The sequence below is a fragment of the Marmota monax genome, unplaced genomic scaffold, assembly GCF_021218885.2.
Source record: "Marmota monax isolate L192 unplaced genomic scaffold, Marmota_monax_Labrador192_F-V1.1 WCK01_AAM20220418_F8-fsc00023, whole genome shotgun sequence".
Taxonomy (NCBI): Eukaryota; Metazoa; Chordata; class Mammalia; order Rodentia; family Sciuridae; genus Marmota; species Marmota monax.
Window position 1 is genome coordinate 18,050,125 of NW_026692907.1, and position 25,907 is coordinate 18,076,031.

At 33.6% G+C, this 25,907-nt stretch overlaps 1 protein-coding gene across 6 annotated transcripts in view; it reads left to right on the forward strand.

Annotated features, from left to right (window-relative positions):
• Window positions 1–25,907, forward strand: part of Lrrc7 (leucine rich repeat containing 7) — a 552,277-nt gene that overhangs the window by 492,794 nt on the left and 33,576 nt on the right. For all 6 annotated transcript variants that reach the window (XM_058581585.1, XM_046451172.2, XM_058581588.1 and 3 more), the window contains 2 exons: window positions 15,113–15,334; window positions 23,104–23,196. In XM_058581585.1, coding sequence (XP_058437568.1) covers window positions 15,113–15,334; window positions 23,104–23,196 — 315 coding nt within the window. The remainder of the gene's footprint in view (window positions 1–15,112; window positions 15,335–23,103; window positions 23,197–25,907) is intronic.

Genomic DNA, 25,907 nt, shown 5'->3' on the forward strand with positions numbered 1-25,907 from the left:
TTGGATCAGCTAGGCACAGTGGCACACACCTGTAATTTCAGCAATTTGGGAGGCTGAGGCAGAAGAATCACAAGTTTGGGGCCAGCCTGGGCAACTTAGTAAAACCCTGTCTCAAAATAAAAATAAAAAGGGGATGAGGGTATAGTTCAGTGGTAGGACACCCTGGGTTGAAAGCTCAGTACCACAAAAAAATAAAAATAAATAAAGCAACTGGATCAAAACTCTACTGAGATTGGTTTTTCATTGATTTTTTTTTCAATGTAATAGAAGTCAGTCTACTGTAGAACTTTTCAGAGGATCAAAAAAAACTGATGTCATTTTTAAATAAGTAGATATTTAAAAGTATAACATAAGAAAAATTACATTAACCTATAAATTTAGGAATTTAACAACATTTTATTATTTCATAAATATCTAACATTATAATCATTAAATTAGAGTTATTAAAGAATAACTTTCTCAAAACTTTTTCCACCAAAAAGAAACACTATTATCAGTTAATTGTATATGTGGAACTGGAATAAAAATAACTATAATTCTTGGTTTTTACAATTTAACTGAGACTCAGCACAGAGCTCTGGAGATCACTTATGCTAAAGAGTGGGGAGGAGCTTAGCTCATTCACAGAGAAATAGAGGAAAATCTGGTATAGATAAAAAAACAGATGAGAACTTAAGTATTGGAGACAGTAGGAATAGTATAAAGTAGAGTAGATCTTAAGGTTCTCAGAGAGCAAGTAAAGATATGGAAGAAGCCAATATGAAAATCAACCAGGTCAACCTTGTATGTAAAAGACAAGAGAAATGGACATATTTCTTATTTCCATCAACATCAAAATAAAAAATATCTGTTCATAGATAGAGCAAAATTGAAATTGAAAAATGATTCTAAAACCTGACTGTCCATGCTATAACTAAACATTTCTTTTATAGAAGCAAATATGTCAGATAGAGTAGGTGTTTGCTCATGTTTTGTATTTTTCCCCTCCCCCCAAAAAATACATTGTTAACAGTGAAGAACTTCCCAGGAGTAAATCTTTATTCTTTTTCATCAGTCCACAAACAAATGAAAAGGATCTTCTCTGTCACTATGAATAATGCCAGCCTCAATCCTGGCTTTCTCGTTTTCTTTCTCAAATCTCATTTTTCTCCAGCAAATATTTCACTGATCATAATAAATTCTTGGTTACTATGCAGTACAGCAAAACAGATCCGAATTCCTTAAACCTTAAACCAAATTGGAATTCCTTACTTAGAGTCATTTTTAACTCTAAGCATTTTTCTAAGCTTTAGGAAAAGAGATCTTTGAGTTGGTAGGTTGGGATTATCCTTGCTTCCCCCATACTCTGCCCCTCATTCTACTTGCAAGGTGTCACCTAGAATTTGGTCCTGAGCACTATAAAGACTGAATTGATACCCGTGATTATAACATTCTATTGTAGGACTGTTGAGGAAAGGTGGCTTCAACAAGATACAGTGATCAGATGTTTTTGTTGTCAGTAAGCTCTACAAAACAAGAAATGAGTCAGTAAAAGGGAAAGTTGATGAAATCATACAATTGCAGATTTTTTTTTAATTAAGAATATTCAGCCCAATCATTGAGCCACCGAAAAAATATTCTTATACAAATATGTGCAGTTTTTCCTCTTGACCAAAACCTGCTTTTGTACGGGGACATAGAAGAAAAGTGGAACACTGTGAATGTGTCAAATGTATCCAAATACAAAGGAACTTTCTCATCCCTAAGAGACTCTGAATGTTTTTCTCTTACTTTCCTTGGAGTTTTGGTCTCTAGAAATAACCTAGAACTGACTGTACTACTAGTAAGTACTCCATTTCACCCTCTTATTGGAAAGAACCTTTTAAAGGATATTTCCAGTAATACCAGTTGCTTGGCAGACTTTCAGATCCACTCTCAACAAACCCTTCAGATTAGGAGAGTTAAGAGTAGCAGCGATTGGTAAGTGCAAATTATCTTATGTGACTTTTGTGATTAGAGATCAGTTATTGTTAGGTATATGAAACAATTAAAACATTGTTAGAGGAATCTCAAAGAGGAAATTCTTTGGGATTTCTTTTTTTTGTTTTTTTTATTTTTATGTGGTGCTGAGGATCCAACTCAGAGCTAGGCGAGTGCTCTACCACTGAGCCACAATCACAGCCCCTCTCAAAGATTTCTGATACTTTTATTAGCAATAAATTATTGACATATTAAGAGACCCACTAATTTCCCCACCTAATAAATCCGTGTCTCTATACCTACCAAACTTGCCTCAGCATGATTTTTATGGTAGTATTATTAATTACTCCTCTGGAACTGTATAAAAGACCTTGTTGAGGTTTTACAAATTTTAATATGCAAAACAACCCAAAGAACAATTACAAAAACATCCAAAGTCTCAAATCAAGTTACACTCATTTTACGTAATCAGTAAGGGAACTCTTAATCAGATAAACTAAATAGACTCTTTTAAACTATAACTTAATTGATTGGATAATCATGTTATCTTTTCAGAAAATCAGCACAGTCATGCATTTTGCTGTATTAGAGGAAGAAAAATGAATATATCCAATTAAATTCACTTTTCTCCATAACTGCAAATAATTAATAAAAGATAGAGGGAGCTTATATAGAGAGACTTGCTTGTTAAACAAGAATTATTTGCCAAAGCAAGATTAGATGGCTTTCCCAGAACCAGGAAGAAAAAAAAAAAAAAAAGATAGAGAGAACATGGCCTGGAGGAAGTCAAAAATTCTATGAATATAAGACCCTTGTGAGCAGCTCCATAACTTATTAATAGCTGAATCAGGAAGGAGGGTTTGAAGAAATCAATGAAATAATTTTCTCTATTTAATGATCCATTTCAAATATATATTTTGTTAATCTGAAAAGTTAAGCTGATGTATTTCTAATCAATTCATTTTAGTATTATCTAATTCATAGCTATATGAAGACTTTCTGTTATGTAATTAGATTTATTCTCAAAAGTAATATGGATAGGAGGTTGTGGAAATGTGAATGGAAAATTCTCTTAAAACAAAAGTGACAGCTAAGTAAAACATTGCTTAGTTTCACAGTCACTGCTGTATTCGATTTTTCTTACTTGATGCAGCTTTATTCTTTAACTCACAAAGTGCATCCCTTTATCTCCTAATACCAGAGAAACAATGCAGCTGTCTCTAGTGTTGAAGGACATCACTGTCACAAAATCAGGGACTGTTCTCACCCAGACTGACTCTAAATTATTCCTTTAATAAAAGTGAAAGCCAAAAAAATGTCTATCAAATAGCTATTAAGTCCAAGGTAGAAAATAAACTTGTCACAGATTAAAGCAGTAGAAAGAGTGGTAGTTACTTAGTCCATCAGTATTTGACATAGGTGTTCCTTAAAATAAATGACTATTCTTCTTCAGAAAATTGAGATAACTCAATAACATTTATATTGTCTTTGTTTTGAAAGAAATTTAAAAGAAAAAAACAAACTTAATCCAAAGCACTAAAAATATCCATGGCTGAATACGTAATTTGAAGACCTAGATAATATGGATGATCAAGAATTGTTGCCAAGCTAATATCCTCAAGTAGCTAAGATTACAATTCTTACCACTTAGTCTTTTTCTGGTTTGCTCCACTAAATGGAGATTTATAAGGTTTCTATGGTTCTTAGAAATCTTAAGAGTGAAAGAAATTACTTGCAAATATTTCTTTACTGTTAAAATCTTCCTCTTCCTCTTACTGTATTTTGGGAGTGTTTGCCACTGTCCTCAAAGCACTGCAGGTTGAAATGTGTAGGCTTAGATCTAAAGCCATTATCCTGCAGTCATGGATGCTTCATTGTTTCTTCATTTCAGTTAATATCTTCTACTTCCATAACTGCTTTGTAGATTGGGATTTAATCATAGAAGAGATTCAGTAAGTTAGAGAAGACTGCTGTTACGGCAGTCAGCTGCCATCCTAAGGCACACATCCTGATGAGAAAAGTATTTAGTATCTAACTCTAAGAGGTCAAGATCAGCAAATATTTCAAATGCACCAAAAGAGTGCAGTGCAGAGCTGCAGAGTTCCCTTCAGTGTATTTATTCAATTTTGCCTTCTAACACCTAAATGGAAGGACGTGGATTTTGGCATCAAACTGGCCTAGCTAAACACAAATTTAAAAAGAAGAAAAAAAATTCTCCTTAATACTACAATTGTCATAATAATAATTTATAAAACTCTACAGTACATTCTAGATGGTTCACTAAGGTGCTTAACATAGAAATTCTCATGTCATCTTCACAATCTCAAGGGGCATAGAATTGAGGAACACAGAATCAGAACCCAGCGTGTCTGAGTTAACAGCCTGCTCTTAAACACTATATTTTACTAATAGTATATTGTATCCACTCGCTCCACCCAACAAAAATAACAAAAAAAAAATAGAATTATTGTACATGATAGCATAGCTTTGTTGTGATATTAAATAACCTTCAATGACCCATGTAGGCACAACTTGCTATTGTTTCTTCTCTTCCAAGTTCAGAAGAGAGAAAAAAAAACCCTTGTACCAGTCATATATTTAGAAAGAATTTGAGTCTTCTTCCTCTTGCCTTACACAAATCAGAACATTTAGAGATTCTGAAATACATCAATTTCCCAAATGTGAATTTTTTTAATCTTTATAAGTTCTTTAACTACCTTTATGACTCTCAAAATGAATAGAATCAGATGCACTAAGCATGGTAAACAGTACCCAGAGATCTTTCCATCATATTGAATTTAGTTCAATTTGTTAGTTTGCACTCTGAATAAATTTGCACATCAAAGTTCTTCATTATATCATCTATGATTCCTTTCACTCCTCCTGTTTGAAAATCTCTTCAAAAATTACCTGAGGGCCTGGTGCTGGAACTCAGTGGTAGTGCGCTTGCCTGGCATGTGTAAGGCACTGGGTTCAGTTCTTACCACCACATATAAATAAATAAAGGTCTGTCAACAACTAAAAAAAAAAAAAATTTAATTACCTGAGAAATTTTGAGTCTTGTCACCCAAATCACTTGTGGAATTGATAAAACTGCACCGAGTATTAAGACAAATCCAGAAACATGATAATTAGACTAATATGTAAAAACTAAAGTATGCACTAAATTGCAATAAAAAATTATGTCACCTTTTTCTTACCAAGATCTTGCCCTTTTTTTGCCTTTTAAGCAAAGTTCAGGAGGAAATGTCAACTTTAACTTTTGTTTAACTAGCAAACATATTAAACTTTTTCCCATCTAGGAGGAAAGGATGATAATCCTTGCATACCTTGTAGGGTAGTTCTGCAAATTAACTAAGACCATGATGTAATAACACAGTGCCTATCATATACATGTTAAATTAATGGTAACTATTTACAATATTTATTATTTTGGATAAAATTTGTGTTAATTGGGAAAAAGCTAACTTTCTTTTTTAATTTAAATTAAATATATTTTAACTGATTAATGAAAACAAAAAATTTTACATATCAATAGAGTACCATGTGATGTTTCAATATATGTATACGTTGTGTAATGTTTAAATCTGGTTGAATATATCTGCCTCCTCAAACATATTTCACTTCTTTAAAATCCTTTCTTCTAGCTTTTGAAATGTGCAATTCATTATTATTATCTATAGTCATGCAATTGTGCACTAGTACACTGAAATGTTTATTCCTACCTCACTGTAACTTAGCACTTTTTGGTTAGCTGCCCCTCCCCTCTAATTTACATTTAGCTTTGTCCTTTGAAAAGGTTGTTAGTGAGACCAAAGTCATGATTTAGCATCTTTTGAATTAGTTATTCTGGATGCAGAATAGTTTCTTCATCTGGAGAGTTATCATGAAAACTTATAGGGAAAACCATGAAGATGAATCACAGCAACCTAGAATATCAGCCATAATCCTAGTGAAGAGTAAGTAAGTTCAAGGATTGGTGGATTTTCAGAAGTTAGAACGTGCAGAAGTTTGTTGACAAATCTTTAACTGCAGAAACATGGATACTTGCATGAGATTTGCTGATTGGCTGATTCTCAGGAGCAGTTTCTAAAGCAAATTGTAAGTGATTGATTATATTAGGTTTAAAACTGATTTTTTTTCTGCTAGTTGTTTGTTTCTATGCTCAAAGAAAAATCATACCTTTACTCAGCAGATAACTTTTTATTCTCATTGCATTATTATTTGCTACATGCCAAGCAATACACTAATAGGCTCAATATATCATAGTATCTGTAATCCTCACAATATTCTATTAGGCCTTTATTATTATTATCTACAGTTTTCATGTGATAAGCTTAATAACTTTGCGTAGGATTGCATAACTAAAAAATAACTGAGCAAGGAATGAATCACAGGTTCATCCAACTCCAAATATTGTGGCTATCTATACTGCCTGTATTATTCTTTTAAAACTAACTCCTGGCATTTCTATAACTACCTTCATTTCTATAATTTTGCTATTTCAAGAATGCTATTTAAATGAAATCGCATAATACATAACTTTTAGGTTATATTGAAAGTTTTTATGTGAATTTAAATTCCTAGAACTTCTTAAGTTCCTGGGGGGAAAAAATGCCCTGGAATACAGTTAGTGGATCATATGGTACTTGTATGTTCAGTTTGGGGGGAATTATTAAACACTTTTACAGAGTGACTCCACCATTCAACATTTCCACTAGCAAATGTGTAAGTGATCCAGTTTCTCCCCAACATCTCCAGCATTTGGTGTTATCACAGTTTTGCTTCAGTCTTTCTAATAAATGTGTAGTAACATCTCACCACTATTTTAAATTAAATTTCCATTATAGCTAATGATTTTGAGCATCTTTTAATATGCTAATTTGTCTCTGTCTATATATTCTCTTTAATGAAATAGCTCTTTATATGTTCTACCCGTGTTCTAAGTGTATTGTTTACCTTTTTATTGTTGGGTTTAAGAGTTTGTTATATATTCTAAATACTATTCTTTGTCATATGTGTTGTTTGCAAATATTTTCAGCACTTCCGTGGCTTGTCTTTTCAATTTCTTAACATTTAAGTCTGTGTTTTATTTGAGTTAATTTTTATATATGGTATGAGATATGGGCTCATTTATTTTGACTATGGATGTCCAACTGGGCCAGCATCCTTTGTTGTAAATAGTCTTTCCTCCTTTCCTCTGTTTGAATTGCTTTTGCAACTTTAAAATCATTTGGACACATTGTTTGGGTCTATTTGTGGATTTTCTATTTGATTCCATTGGTTTATTCTTATGCAAATACCACAGTTTTGATTATTATTGGAACTACAATAAACTTGAAATCACATTGATTCTTCCCACTTTACACTTCTTTTTCAAAATTGTTTGATCATTCTCCTTTCATGTCTTTCTAAATGTCAGAATAAAATGTGTTTCATAGGAATTCACTAAACCAGTATATCAATTTGGAGAAAAACTTTCCAAGTCTTTGAATCTGTAAATATGGTATACTCTCCATTTATTAAAAGCTTCTTGATTGTCTTCATCAGCATTGTATATTTTCAGCATGTAAGTCCTATACAAGTTTTGCTTAATATTTATTCCTAAGTACTTTACATTTTTGAGTGATTGTACATGGTATTACATTTTAAATTTCAGTCTCCATTTATTCATTGCTAACATGCATTAATCCACTTGACTTTTGAATGTTTATCTGTGTCCTGCAACCTTGCTAAACTCACTTGTAAAATTCTAGATTTTTTGTTAATTCTTTTAAATTTTTTTCCGTAAAAAAGCATGTCATCTACAAATAAGGATGGTTTATTTCTTCTTTTTCAAACTGTATTGCCTTTTTTTTTCTTTTGCCTTATTTCAGACAAACTTCTAGCATTAAATAGGAACTTGTGCATTGAATAAGAATGGTGAGAGTGGACATTTATACCTTCTTCCTGATCTCAGTTCTAAAGTGCTTAGTTTTTCACCATTAAGTATGTTAGCTGCAAGTTTTTGTAGATGTATTTGTTAAATACAGGAAGCTCCCCTTGACTTAGGAGTAGTTTCTAATCCAGTCTGCCAACATCTATCTTTTGCTTTATATATCTGACCCTTTAAATTTAAAGGAAGAATTGATACATTAAGATTTAGTTCCTCTTTCTCTGAGTGTTTTTAACCATAAATGAATGTTGAATCTTTCCAACATTTTTTTTTCTGTTTCCATTTATGTGATTTTTCTTTTATAACCCATTAGTATAGTGCATTACATTGATAATCTTCAAGCCCTCTATCACTGGAATAATCATTACTTGGTCATAATGTATAATTCTTTTTATATATTGCTGAATTCTGTTTACCAATATTTTGTTAACATTTTCTTGAATCTATATTTAAAAGTAATACTGGTCTCTGATTTTCTCTTTTTTTCCCTCCCTTCCTTCTGCTTTTCCTTCACCTCCTCCTTCTCCCTCTTTTGTTCTTCTGGGTTATATTACTTTCATAAAAATAAAATTGGAATAGATTCTCTCCTCTTCTGTTTTCTTGAAGAGAGTGTGTAGAATTGGTATTTTTAGTTAAATGTTTGATAGAATTCTCCAGTGAAATGATCTAGTCCCAGAGACTTCTTTCCTGGGAATTTTTAAATTACAAATTTCATTTCTTGGTAATTTTAGGATTATTTATTTTATATTGGGTGAGTTGTAGTAGTTTGTGTTTTTCAAGGAAGTAGCTCATTTCATATGAATTGTCAAGTGTATGTGCATACAGTTGTTTGTAGTAGTATCTTATTATAATGTCTTCATTGGCTACAGTAATGTTCCCTGCTCCATTTTTTATTTTGGTACTTGGTCTTTTTGTGTATGTGTGTATGTTGTACTTTCATATGTATAGCACTCAGTGTATTACTTTATTTCTCTAAAGATTTCCTCCTGGAACCATGGATTATTTACAAGTATGTTGTTTAGTTTCCAAGTGCTTGGAGAGTTTTCTTTTATCTTTCTGTTACTGATTTATAGCTTTATTTCATTGTGCTTGGAGAACACATTTTGTATGATTTCTGAATTATATTAAATTTGTTGTGATTCAGGATATGGTCTAACTTTAAAAACATGTATGGAAACTTGAGGAAAATATGTTCTATAAGTAAAATTGGATATGATTGGCTGATGGTATTGTTGAATTCTTATATGTTATTATATTCTTGATAAATTTTAGTTTAGCTTTCAATCACTTATTCAGAGAAGGGTGTTGAATTTTCAACTCTATTTGGATTCATTTTTCCACTTAGTAAATTTTGTTCCATGTATTTATAGCTTTATTGTTTGGTGGATACGATTTAGAATTACTCTGCCTTCTTGATGAACTGACCCTTTATTCATGACATAAAATTCTTCTCTGTCTCTGGTGATATATTTTTGTTCCGAAATCTACTTTATATGGTACCACTATAGTAACTTCTTTTTTCCATTTATTAATATTTGCATAACATAATCTCTTGGATCCTTTTTACTTTCTGCCTATCTCATTATATGTGAACTGACTCCTTGAAGTCCACAAATGGATGCAATGTTTAATCCAGTCTGCCCACATCTATCTTTTAGTTTGTATATCTGACCCTTTAAATTTAAAGGAAGAATTGATTCCTTAAGATTGAAGTCTCAATTTAATTTTTTGTTTCTGGTTCTGCTTGTTTGGGTTTTCTGTTTCTTTTTCCTACAACCTGTGGGTTATTTGAACATTTTTAAAATTCCATTTTTATTTATCTATAGTATCCTTAGTATATCTCTTTATATAGCTTTTGTAGTGGTTGCTTCTGGTGAAATATACATATATAAAAATTTCAAAAATCTACTGGTGTCATTCACCAGTTCAAGTGAAATACAGAAATCCAGGCTTCCTCTATGTCTTTTCATCCTGTTCACCGTATAATAGAATTATCTTAAATATTTCTTCTATATACATACAGAGCTACATCAGGCAGTGCCAGAATTAGTGCCATATTTTTTACTTCAATTATGAAGCATAATGTTGAACATTCAAGAAGGGAAGGAAAGCTCAATGTGTCTGCCCATATATTTGCTTACCATGTTCTTCCTTCCTAATGTCACTAAATTTCTCCTCTTACTATTTCCTCTCTAGAGAACTTCATTTGGACATTATATTAGGAGAGTTCTGGTAGCAATAAATTGTCCTTGTTTTCCTTCATCAGTGAAAGTCTTGATTTCTCTTCCACTGTTGAAGAATATTACCACAGTTACAGGATCTGGGGCTGACAGATCTTTCCTTCTAACACTTGAAAATCATTATGCCACTTTCTTCTGTCATCCATGTTTTTGATGAGATTATCCACTGTTGTTCATATCGCTTTTCCTCTCTAGCTAAGTTGTCATTTTTCCCTGGTTGCTTTAAGTATATTTTTACTTGTATTTAGTTTTTAGAATTTAATTATGATTCATGTATGCTTGGATTCTTTGGGTTTATCCTATGGGGTTGCTGCTTCTTGAAATTTCCATTTGTTTCTATTTTAAGTCTTCTATTTCTTTGCTGAGACTTACATTTCTTTCCTGATGAATTCTACTTTTCCATTTGTTTCATATGTAAGTGTATCTAGACATTGAAACCTTTTCTTGATGACTTCCTTAAAATCAGATACTTGCAACATCTTTATCCTCTCCATGTTGGCATCGACTCTGATTGTCTTTTTTTTTTTTTTTCCATTTGGTTTGAGATCTTCCTGACTCTTGGTGTGTTCAGTCATTTTCAACTGAAACCTGGACATTTTCACATTATGTTATTTCAGCCTCCTGTTTTAGCTGGTTTTCTCTGATACTATTTCAGCTGAGGAAGGGTAGGGCGCTGACTTGTTATTGAGTGGAGATGGAAGTCTGGTTTTCCCACTCACTCAGCCTTCATTGACACCTGAGGCAAAAGCTCCTCAGTATTGCTAAGTGGGGATGGGTTTCAATTGCCCACATAATTTCCACTGATACATTATCACTGGGTAATGTTGAATGTCCTGACTTATTATTAGGCCTTTTCTCACACTACTCATTGAGAATTCACGAGCTGCCTTATTGCTTTAGGGTGACCATGGAAGTCCAAGTACCTCTTGTGTCTCCACTGACACCATTGGAGGAGAGGCTTTTACTAGTCACTGGAGATGAATGCTGTGGCACCTTGTTCGGATTTCCCTAATACCACTTTGGTGGGGATTTTGGTTTGCTTTGTTGCACTCTAATGAGGGTTGAATTTCAGGCTACCTACTTGGCCTTTGCTGACATTGTTGAAGTTGGGCTGTAGTTTTTTCTATGGTGTTGAGCAACAATATAGAAGGCAGTATCTAAAGCATCTGTTAGGCTACATCTTTCCTAATCCTTTGGCTAGAGAGAGCAGGTTTGTGCTTGTTTGGTTGATTGATTGGTTACCCAATTCTTCTGTATATATAACCCAAGGAGACACCATCATATTGTACTTGGTCCCTAGGTCCCTTGCTGGCTTCCTTCTTCCATTTTTCAGTCTTTTTATATGTGTCCATATATAATGTTCAAGTATCTTTGTTAGATATAACATAGCAAACAGGGAGGAAATGCATCTATTCTATCCACATGAAAGCAGAAGTCCTACTGACTTAGCCTGCATTTTAAAAATAAAAGGGAAGGTATACTGTAGAATACTTGGTATAAATAAAGAGTGATGACTGGGTCTTTGTTTGTTTGTTTGTTTGTTTGGTTGGTTGGTTGGTTTGGTTTGTTTTTGTTTTTGCTTTACAAAATTACTTATACTGATTTGTTTAAATGAGTCTGATTCCTTGAAATTAGTTACTTAGTTATCCTTTGGAGATGATTCTAGTTTGTTGACCTTGCTTCTAAATATTCCTGGGACTCTTTTGGAGTTAATTTTGGAAACTGAATCATGTTCTTTTGAACATTCTCAGTGACATATATTGTCACCGTTGGAGGCTGTTTAATTTTCGGAAGCAAGCTCTCGTGGTTCAGGAGCCAAGATGGGTAGTAAAACAAATGACCAAATTGGGTAATATGATACACTTCTTCGTCTAACACTCTTCCAAAAGAACAGTGTGAACCAAGGCATTTTTATGGTGACAGAGCCAATGCTTTCATATCATGAAAAACCTCCCAAACACTTAACTTATTTTCCATAATAAGCCTTATTAACTTATATCGGATGAATTTCACATGAAGTTGATTGAATTTGATACCACTTGGTATCAAATCAACATTTCTTCAGTTTTGAAATAAATCTTTCCTTGGGTCTAATGGATATTGGAGTTTTTCCCTGTAAACTTTGATAGTTTGTTTTGAGGACAACTTGAAAATACCTTACTGTATCACTGTTCTCCTCAAATACATGTTGTCTTGTCCAACCTACCCTGGAAAATCCTAAACAAATGCAAAATCTTCTCTTTTCCCTGTTATAATTCAAAATGTATAGCACAGTCTTTACAGAAACCCTTGTGTTCCAATTCCTCTTTGGGGTGAGTCAGTATTCATATAACTCACCCTCTGCTTGAACAAATCCAGCCTCTGACATTTTCTGTGTTCGTTAGTTCCTTGTACTTCATTGTAAATGTCCATTTTACCTTTCTTAAGTCTTTATGCAAAAAAAAAAAAATCCTCTTCTTTGCAACCTCTCTGTTCCCTAATTGATCCCCCTAGATATCTTATGTCCTTTATGTTTGTTCGACTATACAAATTTTAGTACTAATTCTTTGCTTGGTAGAGCAATAATTCCTCATCCCCATTTTTATAGCCTATAGCCCAGAAGAGTGAAAGAAATTCTGTTGCAAAAAAAAAAAATCACTTAACAGTATGTTCCTTCCATACTTTTTGTTTTGCCAAGCCATCTGAGAACATTTGCTTTGTTACTTCATAGGACCAGAAAGATCACTAAATACAGAAGCACAATCCTATCTGCTGAACTGTACAGTTTGAAATCACATGCACAGCATCCAAAAAGAGCTAATAGACCTAATTCACCTCCTTTGGCAAATTCAAGAGCTGCTGAAAAAGTTGTATATATTCTCCCTCCACAACTAGAACTTGTTTCCTTTCATGGTTCCTTTTCAGTTCACAGTTCAACTATGAGGTGAGGGTGCCAACTTGGAGGGAAAGGGTTGCAGTATGATACAGTGTTTAAGAGTATAACCCTCATAGTCATACAGCCTTCACATGCTGGTCCTTCCAGTTTACCAGTTGTACAATTACTTGGATAAGTTTTTTAACCTCTCCTAACCTTGGTTTCCTTCTCAGTATAAATGAATAATAATAATTCCTTTGTAATGCTGTTGTGAAGATTACAAGAGGTAATATATTTAAGATATTTTAGCGCACTGTTTGGTACCAAGTGTTTGGATGGAAGCTATTATTTATTAAATGCAGTTACTGTGCCAGTGATTAAAAACACTAAATATGATATGATATTTTCCCTTCATTCAAAATTTGCATAGTCCTGAGTTCACATCAGAAGAAAAACAAACAGAATAATAGTGTGTATTGCAGTTGTATAATATAAAAAATTAGATTTTCATCCTTGAATAGACCATTACCAGATTAATCAGAAAAGTAGTAGTTAAGTAGTCCTTATTGATTTTCTTGTTTAGATTATTTGTCAAGGAACCAAAGCTATGTTCTTGTTTCCTGCTAAGTTTGTCATGGTGCAAAAATCTTTGCTTATCAATGTGATCACTTTCAGTCACATTTCTAGTCCTCCTTCCATCCAGTGATTCAAGTACTGACTGAGACCCATGAATTATACCAGTGGGGGTGAGAAGTAGATGTCAATCACAGACTGCTCAGTACCCAGTCAGCCTCAGTGAACAGCCTCCACTCCCAACTCCTCTAACTGCAGATTATTTTTTTAACTATATAACTGTGAGTTCATTCAGAACAAAGCAGATCAAAATCTGATACTGGGTTTGACATGGGTACTTGTCCTACCGAACAAGAGAACATTGTAATAAGGAGAAACTTGACCAGAAAACTATTTGCCCTGAAAAGTTTGCGACATATCCTTTCATGAAAGTTTCTGAGAATTGAGAAATAGACATTTGTCTTTTATGAGGTTATCTGAATTGTATTTATATGGTTATTGTGCTTTAATCACTGCATAAGTGTGTCAGACCATGTTGGACTGAAAATTGTTTTCACATTGTTCTCGCATAGACCAAAATTTTTTTTTGCAACTTTTCCTCCAGTTTCTCATGACTGAAATATCTTAATGTCTCTGCATGTAGAAATCATAATACAAAGACAGCTATTGTACATCTAAACTATAACCAACTATGTGTTTATTTTGCTCTATGTACTGCCAAATAATGATTTTGAATATTCTTTTGAAATGACTTCTTGAACTTCCTTCTTTAAACAATTTTCCATTCTCACTGTAATGTCTTCACTTTTTTATGTTACTCGTTAAGAACTTAAAAATAGTAAAAGAAATGTACAGAGTTCATTTTGAAGACTGTTCCAGATCTTGTGCCTCCACAGTCTACAAACACAGGAATTTAGCACATGATTAATTTTAATGTAGCATAGAGATTCCAAAAACTAAACTCTTCATTTAACAATGTAAAAAATTAATGCCATTGGTTATACTTACCTAAACAAGCTCATTATGCACCTGTGTCATAAAACTTAACAATTCAATTCTTTTGCATCGGATTCAGGAAACAGGAAAAGGATGAAATTTGTAAACATAATGATACAAATGGAATCGTTTGTATGATCAATCATTTGATACAAATGGAATTTGTATCATTTTCCTCCTGATGTCATGTGTTAGACATTTCTGTTATTTTTTAAGTCAAATAGCCAACTTAGAGCTCTGCTTTATGTTTAGTGACTTCTTTTACTACTTGAGATTTTCCAGACTGAATTTTGTTCCCTTACAAAAGGGGTTAAAATGATCTTTGGCAAACTACCAGATGACTACAAATACATTTAACTCGACCTTGCTCCAATATTAACATTTTCACAAACCACAGTAGACAGACCCTTGCTGTTTCTTCATTATCCTTTCCAGCTGTGGCTGAAAGCCCAAATGATTCCACTTTACCCGAGAGGTATTCTGAACGTGTTTCCTACTTTAATCACATCCTTTCAGCACCAGGAGGCTTCGCCTGACAGATTATCTTCTCCACAGGCAGGCAGCCACATCCAGACTTTGATGGGGTCCCAAAGCCTGCAGCATCGCAGCCGGGAGCAGCAGCCATATGAAGGAAATATAAACAAAGTGACCATCCAGCAATTTCAGTCACCATTGCCTATTCAGATCCCCTCTTCACAGGCCACGCGGGGACCTCAGCCTGGACGGTGCTTAATTCAAACTAAAGGGCAAAGGAGTATGGATGGCTATCCAGAGCAGGTGAGAAGAATTGTTTTTTTTTTTTCTTTCCTTTTTAAATTATTGTTGAATTTTCAGGGAAATATGAAAAGTCCATGGTTTGCTTGCCCTTATTAATGTGGTTCAGGACACATAATGTCATCATCTTGAATGGGATGGAATACTCTTTGTAGGCATTTTATTGATTTTCAGTGGTTAAGTACTGTAACACACAGGAATTTATGGTTAGTAAAATGCCCTTTCAACATCACATAGGAAAAAGGATGGGTCAAAATTGTTTTATCTTGTCTCACACCCAACTCCAGTTTAGCTCTACAGCTTTGGAATAATATAGAGAACCTTAGTGGGTGAGGTGTGTAGACCAAGGCCTCTGAGGTAATAGTGTAAAAAGTTAGCTATTGTTAGTTATTCGTTAGTTATTAATCCTCCTCCTTTGTAGGTAAACACTTTCTAGAAGTTCAGATTGTTGAACAGCATAGATATAAAGCTTTGCTATAAGAACATTATAAAGAATATCTAGAAGAGAAATACTGCTGAAATGCTCCAAAAACTACTGATCAATGCCATGGAGCAAAAACTTTGCGGCTCTTCTGACCTATCTAAACTTGGGATATGCTTTTCCATAGTAGAATCTGCTTTTCTTCCTTAGGACCAGAAAACATAATCTTATCTATTGAATTATATTAAGCTTAGGAAGAAAGATATTAAGACCTTAAGAATCTCATAAAATTAATTTCTCTTATTTCATTTTTCACATAATTAGGCAAAGCTCCCATTGACTGTACTAACTCCTTAATATGGTTTTAAAAGGTTTATTCCTCACTCAAACTTTACATTTCACTCCACCTTCTTTTCTAAACCTATCAGTCAAGATTACCTTCATTTCCAGTTTTTTCTTTATATTAAAGCGCTACTTATCATTTGGATCCCACTTTCTTTAAACATTGCCTGTATTTCTTAATACCGATCTTAAAACTGAAACATGTATTATCATTCTCAGAATCACAGATTTTTTTTTCCAAGATAATTCTCTTCCTCTCCTTCCTTGAGCTAAGTCAAGAGCTGGACTTCACGTATAATAACCAGATAGATGTTTATCATCAGCTAATGATGTGAGGTTTTTAATTCTCCAGAGATTCTAAAAATTTAATTTTTAGAATCTATGCTTTACCAAAGGCATCCTTTGGAACCATGCTTTACCAAAGGCATCCTAGGAAGTTTAAAAAAAATTCATATCTATTATCCCATAAATATTATAATCTCAACCCAGTTCTCTGATTTAGTTTTTATTTATTTATTTATTTTTGGTAGTTGTATATGGACACATGCCTTAATTTTGTTTATTTTTTTATACCTTTGTTTTATTTGTATGTGGTGCTGAGGATTGAACCCAGTGCCCTGCACGTGCTAGGCAAACACTCTACTGCTGAGCCCCAGCCCCAGCCCCTATTTTGTTTATTTTTATATGGTGCATTGCCTCACACATTGCCTCCTGCTCTGTGTGACCTGTAATTGTGTACATGCAACTGTGTACAACTTAGAAAGTCCATTTATAGAATTTATGGTGTTGAGGTGCAAATTCTTTGTGTCAAACTGAATTATGAATCCAGAGCTGCAATGTGTTTTGTTTTCTTTTGTGTGTGTCTGGTATTACTGTGATAACTGGAGAATAAAAATCTATGGGAAATCTTTACAAATAGCAATACTTTACAATGGGCAATATGAGGTATGAGATTCATTTGAAGTTATTTGAGTAAATAACATATATTGAAATCATTTAATACATATTTTCTAACAATCTTAATTAAGTTAATATATTTCATTTAAAATCTATATTTTATTAGTGTGTATTAATTGTGAATATTAATGGAGTTCCATGTAATGTTTCAAGGCATGCATAGAGTGCTGATCAAGCACAGCCTCTCTTTGTTTCCTCACCCCACTCCAGCTTCTCAACTCCTAGTAATCAATTTCTACATTCAAATCAGCTTTTTTTTTTTAACTTCCACATATTAGTGCATGCAGTACTTGTTTTTCTGTGGCTGGCTTATTTTACTTAACACAGTGTCCTCCATTTCCATTCATTTTGCTGCAAATGACAGGGTTTCATTTTTCTTTAGGACTGAATAATATTCCATGTGTATACAAACCACTTCTCTTTACCCATTTATCTGCTGATGGGCACCTAGGTTGATTCCTTAACTATTGTGAGTAGTTCTGCAATAAACATGGGAGGGCAGGTTTCTCTTCGATATGCTCATTTCATTTCCTTTGAATTTATACCCCAAAGTGGGACAGCTGTATTACATGGTAGATCTATTTTAGTTTTTTGAGGAACCTCCATACTGTTCTCCATATATTATACTAAAAGACATACCCACCCTACATTATAGGACAGTTCTTTTCCCTCCACATCCTAACATTTGTTATTATTTTTTTTAATAACAGTCATTCTAACCAGGGTGAAATGACAACTCACTGTAGTTTTGAAAAAAAAAACTGTAATTTAATAAAAGAAATCTTTCCAAGTTTTTCCTTTTACATCACTTAGCATGATGTGAACTATCAAATTCCTGTCCCTGCCCTTGTTCCTACCAGACCCACTTCTCTCCAGAGTTCTCCATAACATTAATGATTCTTCTATTGACCATTTTGCTATGACCAAAAATCCTTGATTCCCCTTTCTTATGGCCCACATCCAATTCAAAGCAATTCCATGCAAATATATCCTGAATCCACCCTTCTCATCACCTGTACCACCACCTTAGTTGGCCATAACCTAACCTCTAACTACTGCCAAAACCTCCTAATTGCTTTCTTTTCTTCCAGTTTACTCCTCTTTTATTTATTCTCCACTGTCAGTTATTTTTTCAAAATATGAGTCATATCATATCACTCTTCTGCTTAAAACCCTACACTGGATTCCCAAATTTCTGAATAAATTCCAAATCCTTATATTACAGTGTCCCTACAGATCTGATCTCTGCCTACCCCTTCCTTGGGTCTTTCCTTAGCTGTTCTCTGTCCTACTGATTTTATTTTTAACAGCTTTATTGATAGAATTTACATACCATAAAGTTCACCTGTTCAATATATACCAGTAATTTAATTTTTGTCTTATTTATGCAGTTGGGCAACCATCATTGCAAACTAATTTTATAATATTTTCAACATTCTAAAAAGGACCCTTGCACTCACTAGCACTTTCAATATTCCTTCCCTCTAGCCTAGCCATCCACTCATCTACTTTGTCTCTGAATAGAATTGTCCTATTCTGGACAATTAATATAAATGAGATCATGCAATATGTGTTCTTTGTGTGTGTGTGTGTGTGTGTGTGTGTGTGTGACTTGTTTGTTTCTCTCACTGCACATGATGTACTCAGTGTAGCTTGTATCAGTCCTTCATTGCTTACCATGGCCAAATAATATTCCATTGTATAGATATACCATATTTTGCTTATATATTTATCAGTTGATGGACATTTGGGTTGTTTCTATTTTTCACTTTTTATGAATAATGCTGCTATGATCATTCATGTACAGATTTGTATGTTCTCATGTTTCTTGGGTAGATAAATATGAGTGAAATTTCCAGGTCATATGGAAATTATATTTATCATTCTGAGGAACAGCTAAATTTCTAAAGTAGCTACAACATACATTGCCAGTAGCAATAAATGACTGTTCTAGTTTCTCTACATGCCTACCAATACTGAGACTTTCATTATAGTCATCCTATGAAATAGTATCTCATTGTGATTTTGATTTACATTTCCATGATGACTAGAATTTCACACAGTGTAAAATATTTAGGTTCAAGTTGTTTTACTTCCCAAGAGGATTTTAAAACAAGTGTATTGTTTCTTTAAAAAAAAAAAAAGTAATAGGAAAGAAAGTCTTCTTTGATATTTGCAACTAAGCAAGGCTCTCCTATAAATTTTTTAACCACCTGAGACATTTGATTGCAAGGACTCAACTCAATAAGACTTATGCCAAAAGAGAATGTTTTGACTCATGTAAACTGAAACTGCAAGGATAGGCAGGTCTCAGAGAAGATAATGCAGGCTCCCTGGAAGTCTGGACTTCTGTTTCCATGGGTTGGTTCCTGTGTCAAAAAGACTTTCTCCTCATACTTGAAAGATAGCTGTAAGAGTTTCAGATCTCTTACAAAAACTAGCAAGTTTCAAAACTAGCAAGAAATAGCAAGATTTCTTTCCTGGAAATCTTAATAGGCTTCTCATTCCTCCTTTGTGATTGGGTTACTTGCCCATCCTGTAAACAATCACATTTTTTACTTTGTTTTAGGTCTAGATAACGTGACTCATCCAAAGCATACAGGCTGAGAATATGGGAGTGAATGGTTCTTCAAACAGATTAAGGTAGACCAATGAATGGATCTTAGTTAGCAAAAACAAGTACACAGTAAAAGTTTATAATACATACAGCTGAGAAAGAGAATGGCCACTAGGAAATCAATTTATCATAGTATCACCAGATATTTTTTCTGTAATGATATTTCCCTAATCCTGAATTATACCTCCCAAAACATATGCATGTATTTGTGCGTGCGCGCATGCGCGCGCGCGCACACACACACACACACACACACACACACACACACACATTTCCTTTATTCTTGCTGTGAGGTTTTAGATCATTGTGGGACCAAGTCAGAGCACTGGCTTCTACATAGATTATGACCTCACCAGGCCTTACTATGACACAACAATCCATTTTATCATGAAGGCCTCCATAAAATAAGACCCAGTATTTTAATTAAAGTAAGATTAACACAGACCAGAAGTTTCAAGTCAAAGGAAGTAATAGAAAGAGATGCTGAAGGAAGAAAATGCACCCTTGATTGCTTAACCAAAAATTTCATTCTCTGTTGTCAGAAGAAAATTGAAATATTGATTGGCACTAAATAAGCTATTTATTAGACTCCTAGACTTGACCTTTTGCTAGAATGCTCCTGTCCTCTTTGCTAATCCTCTTTGATTTCAGACTGCTTCTTGGCTGGGAGTTATTCTCTCTCTTAACATTTTATGGCCTCTCTGGGCCTTGGCAGACAGGTGGAACTCCTTATATGTGAGATGAATACTCTTCCTGACATGCTTTATGAGACCCAGTAGTCACAGCACAACCTATTAGCCATACCTTAGCATGCCCAAGAGTAGTCTAGCTTCAGATAAGAATTTATGTTTGTTTGTCATATTTATAAAACCACAGTGTCATCTTTATTATTTCTATTATTAAAAAATATATTGAGACAGTTCTTCAAATACTTGGCACATATGAAATTTGTTTTCCTTAGATTTTTAGTGCCTTCAAGATTTACAATAATATAAAATAGATATAGTCACTACCTTGAAAAAAATGACTGGAAAAAACTCTCAGCAATTTCTGTGTAAATGAAATCTGTTGCATTTGTTTCTTTTCGGGTTTTAGAGCGGCCTGGGGAAAGCAAGGAGTACATATACCTTCCCGTGTTGTGCAACATGAGATTTTCACATGAGAAAGATATAACCCAAATTTTAAATAATTTAATTAGAAATACATAGGTGGGCAGACACAAAAGAAAAATGTTTTAAGCATATTGGTTGCTTTCTTCTCATTTTCCAATTAAAAAATAATAAGAAGAAAGGTAAACTAATATATTGAATAAAGCTAAAATATGTCAGCTAAATCAAGCTATTATATGTTCATAAGCATAGACTCTGAGCCATATAAACATAACCTATTATAAATTGTAGTTGCTACTATTCTATGATTACTAGTTTTAACAAATCTAGTGCAATTGAAAGAAAAGTTGTAATTAACTGTATCTTTACAAAGAAAAGATGAGCCATTGAGAGGCTGAGGCAGCATCATTGCAAGTTCAAGGACAGCCTGGGCAAATTAAGGAGACAATGTTTCAAAATTTAAAAAAAAAAAATGTACTCAGGATGTAGCTCAGTAGTACAGCACTTCTGGATTCAATCCTCAGTGCTGTAAAAAAAAAAAAAGATATGAAAGATTACTTTTAATAATCGCTTTTACCCATGCTTTAGAAATTTCATTAATGACTATGACTCTACCATAAAAAATCACACTGGTATAAATGACTTTTTGCTTTTGTGTTGCAAGTGAACTATGTAATAAACATTATATTTACTATTATGAACTATGACAATGAATTACAGATGGTCACATTAAGGAGACAAGCCAAATGAATCTAGTTTCCAGTGATTCACGATATGTGCTAATTAAGTCAGGAACAGGGTTTATGTTTACCTTGAACTGCCTAAGAGGTAGGGATTAAAAGATACCTTGAAAATAAAAACACAGAACGTTTTGGGCATTTGCATTAAACTAATTACTAGGCTAAGCAAGAATGTCAGGAGAAAACATTAAGCTTCTTAAGAAAGCAAATATTTCCAATCATCTTTAAGAATGTTTCCAGTATATGTTTATATAAATACAAAATATATGCTAATGTGTTTCTTTTTATTTTTTCTTAATTATTAATCTTTTGCCTGCAAACCTCTGGTAACACTTGATTCACCTTATTCCAGTACTTATTCTGTACTTAAAATGTATAAAAGTTTTTTTTTCTTTATGTAACCAAGCCTCTTGGTCCCAAGGCTTTCAATCATCTGGGGTCATTCTGTCCCACTTTATATGCAGAGCTAGCATTTTTACCAAGGCCCACATATGTTCCCAGTTCAGGATCACCAGGAATTCTCTAGGTTGTCCCTGGCGCTGATTGCCTTTCTACTGAATTCTTGATCTGGTCTGTATTGACTTTAATGATTGATAACATTTTTACTGTAGTGTTACTCCAAGGCAATTCTACTCCTAATGCCATTATTCCCCTTGGTACTATAAAACACAAGGCTCCAGTGTTTAACAGACTTGTACTGATGATTTGGGGTGTGGGGGCAGGGGAATAACATAACACAGAATGTTAGAATACTTGCCCTCAGAGTCCTAAACACCTATTTTGACATTCCCTGTCATAATCAATATCTCCATATTCTTTCTCAAAAAGATATTTATTTTTTAGTTTTAGGTGGACACAACATCTTTATTTTATTTTTTATGTGGTGCTAAGGATCAAACCCAGTGCCCCACGCATGCTAGACAAGCACTGTACCACTTCAGCCACAACCCCAGCCCAATATCTCCGTATTCTTGACCTCTTTCTTTGATTTCTTCACAATGTCTACTTTCTTCCAAGGCACCTAACTCCTCCTCCAGAAGCTGCTGCTGGTCTGAAACTATTCACTGAGCACCTCATTCCTCCCATTTCACCTTCACTCCAGCTATGGCCTGTTTCTCTAAAACCCTAATATTCCTGAATAATATAATAATCTATTAAGGAGAAGAACTATCCTACCTTACTAGAAAGCAGAGTACCTTATCCTCACTCTGCATTTGAGAGCTTTCTTCCAATTATCCCTGCCATTCATTCTAACTAAATACATGTGCATTTATGATAGGTTGCTAAAATAATGCATGATCTCTTAAATGTTTATAAGACTTTTGATTTTTAGAACCTACTAATCAAAATTCATTTCTTCATATGGTAATAAAGTGCATAAAAATGTCTACTTACCTAGGTAATTTCAAGCTATTTTAATCATAACTGTTATATAAACACCCAACATTTTGTCAGTTTACACAGGTCAATATAGATAATCCTAAGAACTTAGTGCAATATGAGTCTTTTCTACTTGGATGAAGTTATTTGAAAATGTTTAGCTTTGATAACTATTTGATTACTCTTTTTTAATCTTTTTTACATAGTTTTGTGTGAGAATAGAAAAGAATCCTGGCCTTGGATTTAGTATCAGTGGTGGAATTAGTGGACAAGGAAATCCATTCAAACCTTCTGACAAGGTAAGAATGAATTTTAAAAAAAAATACAAGTATATACTTATTAAGTTTAGAAAAATTATATAATTATAAGTTTATAAAATTATTGTACAAAATATGTTCTTCTGATTCTATGATAAATGAAACTGCTCTATAGATGAGAAGGCAAATTGCTTTTCATGTATAAAGAAAGAAGTTCATATTAAGAAAATTAAATTTCTTATTGACAATTTTAATTTAAGAATACTGTCCTCTACTGTGATAAAGAAGGTTAGAAAAAGATTTTAAGTGTTTTTACTGTGCTTTCATAAGCTAGCTGCGAAGTCAGAAAGTTTTTCAGTACATGGAAAAAAAGAATCCATTCTAATACTTGACAAATAAAAAGAATAAGAAAAAATACATACTTAAGCTTTCTATTTGAAAGGGAAAGGATTTTGGTGTTTGCTGGCTTTTCCTTCAAATTGTATTATTTATGGAAATAAAAGCTATGTAGGTAATTCCTAAACATTTGTTTCCAAATGTTTGCTTGTAAATCACTTTATTATTTAGGAAAATGCTTTCTCACAGTAACAGGATGATTACATAATGATTCAGTGCCAGGCCAAGCTGACTGACATCTCTTCAGCTCTTCAGGCTTGTAAAGAATTTCATTAGTAAAATTGTAGAACTGAAAAACACGGAAAATAACATTTTAAATGAGAAAACTAGAATTAGCATTCACAGAAGCGCTGGGTACTCCACTCATGCTTAACCCTGCTTGTCACCCATGGGAGAAAGGCACACTCCCATCCAGCTCTAACCTCAACCATTGCCTAGACATCCAACATGCTCCCCACACCCACTGTGGCCTGTGTAATCCCAGTGTAGACTTTCTGACTCCTAAATTGAAAGTGTTTACCCTGAGCTATATAACCTGCCATCAGTGTTTAGTACTATCAGCTCTGAATCGATTAGTGATTATAATTTGATGATAATTAAGATGATCTACTTTTGACCCCATCAAATTTAACCACATTAAGTGACATCATAAAACTTTAAGATGATAAAGAAAGATAGAAATTACATTTGAACAAATTTCCACAGGTTCTTAACTTACCAGTGAGTTACCTGGTCCAGACTCTTTCAACTCACCATTACTATAAAAGCAATTCACAGATCAATTTCTGATCATGAAACCTGATTCTAAAAACGAAAATAAAAACAAAGAAAACCTCTTAGATGCCTCAATTCCAGAGATATCTGAAGCCTGAAACAGGACCATATTTTCCCAGACATCTTATTTCTTATACTCTTCCTGTCTTTCTTCCTTCCCTTCCCGGAGAGGAAGGACAGAAGAACTTAGACCAAAAGGAGGATTTGATTCCACTATTATATGTATTAGGAGGAAGGGACTAGAAAAAAATTTCCAGTGACCTTTGGAGATGGACGTGCCTTTGGTCACCAATTGGAGCAACAATTCACATTTAAGGATGTGTATGAGGCAGCCCTATGTAATTAGGAGAACATCTACTGCATCTACTACACATTTATGTCCATTTTGAATTATGTGGAGGATAACCATTGGTTTAGTATAATTAAAATATTCAATGGTTTAGTTGTACAATTTAATTGTAGTAAGTTATTAGTAAATCTTAAGACAAAAAGCATAAGTTTGAAATTGTCAGAAACATATGATGATATGCTTAGAAACCCCAAATCATTATGTTTTATTCATCTTGATTTTTCTTTTCATCTCTGGTTTTACATCCCTTCCATAAATTCTTTCAATGAAAAGTTAACAAACTGATAATTCTTAAGATAGTTAAAATTAAAGGACATACTTTTCTCTTCTTTCTCACCAGCAATAACTCTTTTCACTGTATGTTTAGAAATACAGAATAATATTTTAAAGTTAAGAATGAACATATTACTTAATAATAAAATGTCAGAATACTGTTGCAATTCTTCTGTTTTCAACAGAGGGGGACTAGATCTGAGATGTTCAAATCATTGCCTATAATTCTTCCATTGTGAAGAATACAAACGCTTTATAACTATTCATTTGATTTCTCATTTCTAACTTTTTTTTTTTTTTTGTACTGGAGATTGAACGCAGGGGTGCTCAACCATTGAACTGCATAGCCAGTCCTTTTTCTTTTTTATGTCTTATTTTCTTTTTTATTTTGAGTCCTTTTTTTTGCTAAGTTTCTCAGGCTGGTCTGGAATTTGTAGTCCTTCTTCCTCAGTCTCCCTATTCCCTGAGATTACAGGCACTTGTCACTGGGCCTAGCTGTCATTGGTAACTTGTATGATTCTAGTGAGACTGAACTATGTCTGTGATCTTATAATTTGCTCTTCTGTTTAAATATAACAGAGAGCTTGAATTGTATGATGCTTCCATTGAAAGATTTCCACTCAAAAGCACTTTTATTTGGCTGGCTGATTACACTCTAAAACACTTTACAATCTGAAAAGTGAATCTCTATTGTTGCAAAATTGAGAGTCTAGAATTTCCAAAACTACACAAATCTCATTACTGCTCAATTCATTGGCCAAACATATGGTAGATAGCTGGTTAACAAAGTCCAGAGGCTCTAAAGACATTGGCTCTGAAAATGTATGCAAGAATTTAGTTTATTCATAACGAAATGGATTAATCTCTTGGAAAATCCAGTTGCATTTCTTTAGTTCCAGTGCCCCATTCTTATTGTGGTTACATAAAATTTAGAGTTAAATCCAGAGCCTATATCTACCCC